This window comes from Sus scrofa, chromosome 1 (genome assembly GCF_054392235.1).
Source record: "Sus scrofa isolate SSC_HxYL_T2T_F1_AM1 chromosome 1, Sscrofa_HxYL_maternal_Yorkshire_Landrace_v2.0, whole genome shotgun sequence".
Classification (NCBI taxonomy): Eukaryota; Metazoa; Chordata; class Mammalia; order Artiodactyla; family Suidae; genus Sus; species Sus scrofa.
In genome coordinates, this window is record NC_139383.1 from 57,876,456 (window position 1) to 57,885,499 (window position 9,044).

The window sequence follows — 9,044 nt, forward strand, 5'->3', positions numbered from 1 at the left end:
TGCCAGAAATCTGTCATGCCATCATAGTTTTATCCCATCACAAAATAAGGAGAGTGATGACATACTTCAAAAGTGGCTAGGAGTTCCTGTGTGGTTCAGGGGGTTAAGGATCCAGCATTTTCGATGTGGTGGCTCGGGTCATTGCTGTGGTGTGGGTTTGATCCCTAGCCTGGGAACTTCCACATGCCATGAGTGTGGCTAAAAAAAGTGGCCAGAGTTGGTGGAAGATACATTCTAGGATACAACCCAGCTGTACTGTAGAATAGTTTAGAGCAGTGGCTCTTAACGGGGAATGTGTCTTAGCATTACAGACAGAAATTTTCATCATTTTTTAACTAGTTTTTCAATGAAAAAACTCTCACATTTGTAAGGTACCTGGTATAAGCATGTTTTTGGAAAGAGGAATGACAGGTGGTGAATAGGACAGAAGTATGAGTATGTAATTTGAGTTTTCTCCCTAAAATTTTTCATAAACGGGTTGTGCTTTTGCCTTTTATGTGAACTTTTAAAGAAATGCTGATTTAGGAGTTCCAGTGTGGCGGCTTAGCAGGTTAGGATACAGCATTGTCACCACAGCGGCTTGGTTTGCTGCCGTGGTGTAGGTTCCATCCCTGGCTTGGAAACTGCTGCATGCCGTGGGCAAGGCAAAAAAAAAAAAAAAGAAAAAAATGCCGATTTAAAGACCCCATTTCATGAGTTCCCGTCATGGCGCAGCGGAAATGAATCCAACTAGGAACCACGAGGTTTCCTGTTCAATCCCTGACCTTGCTCAATGGGTTAAGGATCTGGCTTTGCTGTGAGCTGTGGTGTAGGTCGCAGACACAGCTCAGATCTGGCGTTGCTGTGGCTCTGGAGTAGGCCGGTAGCAATGGCTCTGATTCTACCCGTAGTCTGGGAACCTCCATGTGCTCCCGGTGTGGCCCTAAAAGGACAAAAGACAAAAAATAAATAAATAAATAAAGACCCCATTTCACACGTAAGGGTAACTAACTACAGTTGTGAACCATTGACTAGATGTGCATAATCTCCAGATTTGACAGAAATATAAGGAGAGAGGCTGAATTTTGTTGAAATTGGAGATCAGTTTTGTTTAATACCACAGTCCGCCATGCCTTCATTTCAGATATCCTGCAGATGGTAAAATCTCAGAGATTGTGGTAACACGCATTGTTTCAGACCATGCAGAAAAAGCAGAGGTGTAGGGATTAGAAAACCTGGATTCTAATTTACTTTTTGGTTCTTCTTGCTTATTAAGTCTGTAGTCACGTTTGGGCCCTATTTTTAAGTACTATAGAAGTTCCCTTCATGGCTCAGTGGTTAACGAACCCGACTAGGATCCATGAGGATGTGGGTTTGATCCCTGGCCTCACTCAGTGAGTTAAGGATCCGGCATTGCCCTGAGCTGTGGCTGCAGATGCTGCTCGGATCCTGAGTGGCTGTGGCTATGGTATAGGCCAGCAGCTGCAGCTCCAATTTGACCCCTAGCCTGGGAACTTCCATATTCCATGGGTGTAGTCCTAAAAAAAAAGGCAAAAAAAAAAAAAAAGTACTATATACACTTACTTTGTCATTGGAAAAGTAAATGAGTACATTTGTTTTAGAAAATTTGGGAAACATGTATGAACTCAGAGATAAAATCATCCATAATCTTATTTCTCAGAGATAACTTTTCTCCACGTTTTAGTATATCTACACTTTTTTTTAACGGGTTTCAACAAAAACGTCAACTTTTTTTTCTTTTTTTTTGTCTTTTTGTCTTTTCTGGGGCTGCACCTATGGCATGTGGAGGTTCCCAGGCTAGGGGTCTAATCGGAGCTACAGCTACAGCTGCTGGCCACAGACACAGCCACAGCAACTCAGGAGCCGAGCCTGTCTGTGACCTATACCACAGCTCACGGCAATGCCAGATCCTTGACCTGCTGAGCGAGGCCAGGGATCAAATCCGAAACCTCATGGTTCCTAGTTGGGTTCGTTAACCACTGAGCCGCTATCGGAACTCCCAAAAATGTCAACTCTCATTGGTGGGTATTAAGGCAGTAGAATTTTTTTGCTTTTCTGTTCTAAGCTACAAAAGCTAAATAACATTTTTCCTCCTTCAGAAATGATGACCGGGAAATCTTATTGGAGTGTCAGAAAAGAGGGCCATCATTGAAAACATTTTCTTATTTAGCTGCCAAGTTGAATAAAAATCCATATCAGGTAACTACCCAGTTTTTACGTCTCTGTTGTTTCACAGATGTTATTACTCTAAACAATTAGATTTAGTTTTCATTGTGTTTAAAATATATATCTATTTACTGGAGTTCCTGTTGTGGCCCAGCAGAAACAAATCTGACTAGTAATCATGAGGTTGTGGGTTGGATCCCTGGCCTTGCTCATTTGGTTAAGGATCCGTCATTGCTGTGAGCTGTGGTGTAGGTTGAAGACGCAGCTTGGATCCTGCATTGCTGTGGCTGTGGCTGTGGCTGTGGCTGGCAACTGTGGCTCTGATTCGACCCCTAGCCTGGGAACCTCCATGTGCTGCAGGTGTGGCCCTAAAAAGCAAAAAACAAAACAAAGCAAAACAATAAAATATATAGCTATTTACTCTCCAACTTCTGTAAAAGTATGGCTCTTTGTGTAGGGCTGTTAAAAACTTGGTGATTGTGCAAGAAGTTTGCAACAATCATAATTCTTTTTTCTGTTGTCTTACCGTTTACTTATTTGATCTCAATAAGTGATATTTGCTTGTTAAAGTTTAATGTTGAAAAGTTAAACTAGCAATTACCTTTATTGTGATATTTTGCTTTTCTAAATATTACTTTGAGGGTAACTTTCTCTGTCTTTAGATGTTTTGTGAAAATATTCATCAAAGATAAAAAAGTATATTTATTATTAACCCTCATTTAAAATTTTTCAGGTCTCAGAAAGATTCCAGCAGCTAATGAAGCTTTTTGAAAAGTCAAAATGCAGGTAGTTAATGGTTACTCTACGGAGACTAGTAAAGTAAATGTTTAACACTGTACCTGTGCAGTTTGTGGCCTGTTAGTTGCTGAAGATGTGAGTGGTGGATGAGAGACATCCTGTTGGATTCTGCTTCCATCACAGGTTGGAGGATGGTCGATCATGCTGGTTTCTAAGGTCACCTTGTCCACAGGGACATGCTCACACTGAAGCCTGCTGCAGTTCAGAGCAGCATGGCATCTAACTGCTGTGGAGTCTGTGGTGGGGAGAAATCCATTTGATGATAGCAAATTTTTTACAGATGAAAAAACTTTTTTGAGTAGCAGTCTATTTCATAGCCAGTGAAGTCTGTGCAGTCATTGTAATTTAACATTTTTCACGTTTTTAATTAGGAGTATTAAAATACTTTAAAATACACAACATCCACTTAGAAACATGAAGTCTATTGTCATCTGAATAGGTGACAGGATTTACCATATTAAATTAATAATGATCACAGACATGTTTCTTTGGTTTCTTTAAGTCATTCTTGCACATATTTATTGAGGCAATAATATTTATCAGGTTTTTTTCTGTAAAAACTGAGCCAGTTGCTTATTTTGGACTTTTACATAAGGAAAATTTTAAAGATACTTAACATATCACTGTTTTTCAGTTGATTTGTAGTCCTAGTTATTTGAGTACAGAACACCCAATTTTAAAGTAAATTAAATCCAAATAAAAAATCATGTTTGGATATTGTGAAAGGTTCTGAATAATTTTGAGTTATAAAAATCTATTTCTAAACCTAGAGTAAATTATTGTCTTTAGATAATCTATTAATTTCAGTATCCTTTCAAAGCAACTAGGTTGTTAATGAGCTCTTCAAAAGCTGCTAGTACTGCGAAGTTAAAATTCTATTTATATAATTCAGAATGTAGAATTGAAAAATGGGAATTTGAAGAAAAAGCTTATTCTAAAGAGCCTTTAAAAATAGTTTAATGCAAAAATGATCTGGTTATTTTTCAGATTCACTGCACTTTAAAATTTTCACTGCCTTTAGGAAATTAAACTGAGGTTTTTTGTTTTATCTGAATGTTACCTTAAAATGTAACTTCCAGGGAGTTCTCGTCATGGCTCAGTGGTTAACGAATCCGACTAGCATCCATGAGAACTCGGGTTTGATCCCTGGCCTCGCTCAGTGGGTTAAGGATCTGGTGTTGCCGTGAGCTGTGGTGTAGGTCACAGACATGGCTCGGATCTGGTGTTGCTGTGGCTGTTGTAGGCTGGCGGCTACAGGTCTGATTTGACCCCTAGCTTGGGAACCTCCATATGCCGTGGTTGCGGCCCTAAAAAAGACAAAAAGAAAACAAAAATATGACCTCCATTCTTTTGTTGAAGGTAATGTCCATTCATGAAAGAATTAACTTGTATCTGGAAGTGATGCTTATTAGTTTGAAGTTTCCAAATTCCATTAAAAATTTATAATCTTTTAATAGATTTGATTCTGAGATTTTAGTGGCTTGCATGATAGCACAAATAGTGGCTTATATCATTCCTGATTTGTTTCTTAACTGATTTATTTCCTTCAGGTACCATAGTCTCACCAAATTCTTGTCAAAATCAGAGTATAATGATAAAGTTACCAAACTGATTCTGTAGAAAAGTAGTTTAAAAAAACAACACTTTATGAGATGGTCATGTCAGAAAAATAGAATCATAACTTGAGCATTTTCTTACATTACAGATAAATTGCTGAATTCCTTGGAGTCTTACTTGATATTGCATACTGCACAGAAGCTTGGAATTCCTCATGTTTTTAATGGGGAAGTAGAGGACAGTTTTATGACATATTCTATTAATATTCTGTTAATAATCTGCATTTGTTTTTACTTGCTGACTCTTAATCTCAAGCCAGCATGTTCAGCTTGTTCCTAACATCAGTCTGATTTGTGTAGCTGTTATTGGTCACAATATTTATTTTTAAACAAATTAGAACTTGTTATTAAGATAAAAGCAACAGCAAGACAGTATTGAAATCTTAGTTTTGATATTTCAAAGAAATGACTTTCATTTCTAGATTTTTAAAAATAGTTTTGTAGCATTTTAAACGACTATTATTTACTTTGTTTCATCCATTTTTATTTGCTTTTCTAACTGGCTCTTCTCATTTTGGTAAATTGTAAAATAATTTAAATAGTGTAACTGTAAATATGTATAATTATAATGATGTAAAATACTTTGTGTATGTATGTTTGGGTGTATACACATAACATAAATGGCTATGCCTGGCCAAGGTTGTTTTTTTTTTTTTTTTGTATAAAACTTTTTGTATAAAGTTTGCTTTCATTACCTATAATGTATAAATAAAACCATGTAAAGTTCTGTTATATTTTAATTAGAATGATTATTTTAGTGTGTTTACATAATAATTTTTTAAAGGCAAAATTGTCAGGGACATGGGGGCTATCTTGAAGTGGTTCTTGGTGGGGATATGGCTGGCTGAATGTGTTTGAGTAGATTCATCAGAGGAAACCAGTTCCCTTTGCCTGCTTTCTCATAGCAGGTACTGGCGGTGAGCAGTATTGCAGGTGTCCTTACAGACAAAATCAGGGCAGCACAAAACCTCCTTTTGGGTGAAGATTTGGAAAAGTCAGGTAAGGATTAACTAGCTGTGCATTATATATTCACCCTCCCCCCTCCAGACTGATGGTGATAATGGGTTACAATCTAGGCCTTGGACTCTATGAAGTACCTGAGGAAATAAGCCAGGGTCTGAAGGGGAAGCCCTGATCTGAAGGATTGCTTGGTAGATAACAAGTAGAAATAATTGTAGTGCTGGGGCTGTCTGCCATGGGGTTTGTTCTCTTCCCTTTCTTTCATAGTCCAGAGGGCTGGCCCTCAGCCCTTCTCTAGTGTACTCAGAACTTTTGCCACCAGGTAAATGAGTTCATGAGCCAGAGTAGTAACTAGAAGACATCACTGGTTCAAAAGAAAACAACAAACTGGATTACACAAGATCAGAAGAATCTAACATAAAGCCAATAAACATTAAAAAGAAAAAAGATTTTGGCAGTGTGATATAGGAATAAGAGACAACCAAGTAGAAGTATAAAAAAACAGGGAGTTCCCTGGTGGTCTGGTGGTTAGGACTCATGCTTTCACCACTGTGGCCAGGTTCATTCCTTGAACTGAGATCCCACATCACGCTGTTGCACACCAAAGCCAAAAGAAAGAAAGGGGAAGGAAAGGAGGGGGGAAGGGATAGAAAGAAAGGGAGGAAATAGGTAAAATGGAAAACATAATAAAAGGAAATGCAAATAGAGTGGAAACAGCTGAAGAATAAATTAGTGAGTTGAAAAGTCAGATTGAGAAACTCTCCCAGAAGGAATCAGAAAAAGATAAATAGAAAATATGAATGCAGATGTGAGTTGAAAAACAGAAGTAGATGTGTCAACATTCAGGTAACAAAAGAGGTCAGAAAGTGTAAAAATTTAAAGGGCCAAAGAGGGCCAAACAAGAAAGAAGAAAGTAGGCACATCTAGAGAATCAAAGATAATGAGAAAAATCCTTAAAAAGTTTTAGACAGTAAATCAATGTGTAAAGGAACAAGAATCACAATGACCTTACTATTCTGAAGAGCAGTGCTGGTTGTAACGAGACAATATTTAAAGAGCTGAACCTAGAATTTTATTATATCCATTTAAATTGTTATTCAAATCTGAGGGCTTAATAAAAGCATTGATTCACCACTCAAAGATCCACACTGTAAATGTTTGTTTTGACCTCTTTGTGGCACAGGGAGTTCCCAGGCCAGGGATCAGATCTGAGCTGCAGTCTCCACCTAAGCCACAGCTGTGGCTGGGTCCTTAACCCACTGTGCTGGGCCACGGATTGAACCTGCATCCCAGTGCTCCCAAGATGCTGCTGATTCCGTTGTGCCAGAGCGGGAACTCCCGTAAATGTTTTTGGAGAGAACATTAAAAAATCAAATCCAGGAAATATTTCAAGAGCTGATGGATAAGTGGTCAGATACTTTGTTAAAATGTGTATAAGCAGATCTTGGAGATATTGCAGGTTTGTTTCCAGACCATCTCAATAGAGTAAATATTGCAGTAAAGCAAGTCGTGAAGTTTTTCATTTCCCAATGCATAGAAAATTAGTTTTTACACTATATTGTAGCCATTAAGGATACAAGAAATGTACATACCAATTAAAAAATACTGCTAAAAAATGCTAAGAGTTCCCACAAACCTTCAGTTAGTGAAAAAACAAAACATCTGCAAAGCAGGATAAAATGCCTGTACGGGGGAGAAAAAGTATATCCACAGTAAGCAGGAATTAATTTTAGACAATGTCAGCAAATGGCGAGTGGAGGAGACCAAGGGACCATGAGAATGCTCAAGTTCTTCCCTTGTTAGGATGAAGGTGTACATGTGGAACTTTACAAATTAAAAGATGGCACTCAGAAAAGTGCATAAAAGAAATAGTTCAGTGAATTTTCAGAGTGAACACTTGTATAACACTTCCTAGGTCAAGAATGAGAACTTGACCAGCCCTCCAGAAAGCACCCACCTTACCATATTCCTAGTTAAAAATCCCTCCTCCCTAAAGATAAGCACTACAACTACCATGGATTGGTTTTGCCTATTTTTGCATTTAAACGGAATCATACGTAATATATACTTTTATTTGACCTCTTTTGCTTGGCATGATGTTTGTGAAATTCACTGTGTTGAGTGGAGCAATAATAGATTCCTTCTCATTACTGTATATTTTAGTTGAATGACCATACTACAATGAATTTATCCATTCCACTATCTGTAGGCATTAGTGTTCCAACTTGGGGCTGATAAAAATAATGCTGTTACATCTTTTTTTTTTAAGGGTCGACCCTGAGGCATATGAAGTTCCCAGGCCAGGGGTTGAATTGGAGCTGCAGCTGCTGGCCCACGCCACAACCACAGCAACACCGGATCCGAGCTGCATCTTCGACCTACACCACAGCTCATGGCAACACTGGATCTTTAACCCACTGAGCGAGGCCAGGGATCAAATCTGCATCCTCATGGATACTAGTCGAGTTTGTAACCCACTGAGCAACAATGGGAACTCCCTGTCATGTCAGTTTTTTTTTTTTTTTTTTAAATGTGGTAAAATAAGCAACAAATTATCCCGTTTTGACCATTTTTAGGTGTACAGTCCAGTGGCATTAAGTACATTCACATTGTTGTGCAACCATCACCACCATTCATCTCGAGGACTTTTTCATGTTCTCAGAGTGAAACTCCTTACCCATTAAAAGGGCAACCCCCTTTTGCTCCAGCCCCTGGCAGTCACCATTCTGTTTTCTCTATGAATTTGACTAGATACCTCATTTAAGTGGAATCGCATTTGTTTTGTGTCTGGCTTATTTCACTTGGTATCATATCTTCAAGGTTTATCTGTGTTGTAACATGTATCAGAATTAGCTTTTTAAGGCTGAATAACATTCCTTTCTATGTATGTGCCACGATTTGTTTATCTGTTCATTTGTTGATGGATATTGGGTTGCCTCTCTCTCTTGGCTGTTGTGAATAGTGCTGCTGTGAACATGGGATGCTAGTTTCTGAGTCCGTCCCTTCAGTTCTTCAGAGTATGTTGAAGGTGGAATTGCTGGTCATGTGGTAGTTCTGTGTTAAATGTATGTTCCTGGAAGAAGAATTTCTAGGTCATATGATAATTCCTTTTTTATTTTTTTCCTGCTTTGTAGGGTTGCACCCATAGCACATGGACGTTCCCGGGCTAGGGGTTGAATTGGAGCAGCAGCCGCTGGCCTGCACCATAGCCACAGGAACGTGGGATCCGAGCTACTCATCTGGGACCTACAGCACAGCTCACAGCAACACCAGATCCTTAACCCACTGAGCGAGGCCAGGGATCAAACCCGAGTCCTCATGGATACTAGTCGGGATTATTACTGCTGAGCCACAATGGAAACTCCTCATGAGGTAATTCTGTGCTAACTTTTTTGAGGAACCACTGGTGGTCCGTAGTGGCTACACATTTTACATTCTCACCAACAATGTGTAAGAGTTCCAGTTCCTTTATATCTTCACTGGCACTTGTACTTTTGCTTTTTG

General features: G+C 38.8%; 1 protein-coding gene across 11 annotated transcripts in view; it reads left to right on the forward strand.

The window, feature by feature from the left end:
• The window catches only part of CASP8AP2 (caspase 8 associated protein 2), a 30,533-nt gene extending 25,221 nt beyond the window's left edge, over positions 1–5,312 (forward strand). For 9 of the 11 annotated variants that reach the window (XM_021090042.2, XM_021090064.2, XM_021090036.2 and 6 more), the window contains 3 exons: positions 2,100–2,199; positions 2,900–2,952; positions 4,670–5,312. In XM_021090042.2, coding sequence (XP_020945701.2) covers positions 2,100–2,199; positions 2,900–2,952; positions 4,670–4,673 — 157 coding nt within the window. In that variant the 3' untranslated portion in view covers positions 4,674–5,312. Of the gene's footprint in view, positions 1–2,099; positions 2,200–2,899; positions 2,957–4,669 lie in introns of those variants that run through there. The other 2 variants (XM_084960320.1, XM_084960330.1) reach the window with 1 other exon arrangement.
• The last annotated feature ends 3,732 nt before the right edge of the window (positions 5,313–9,044 follow it).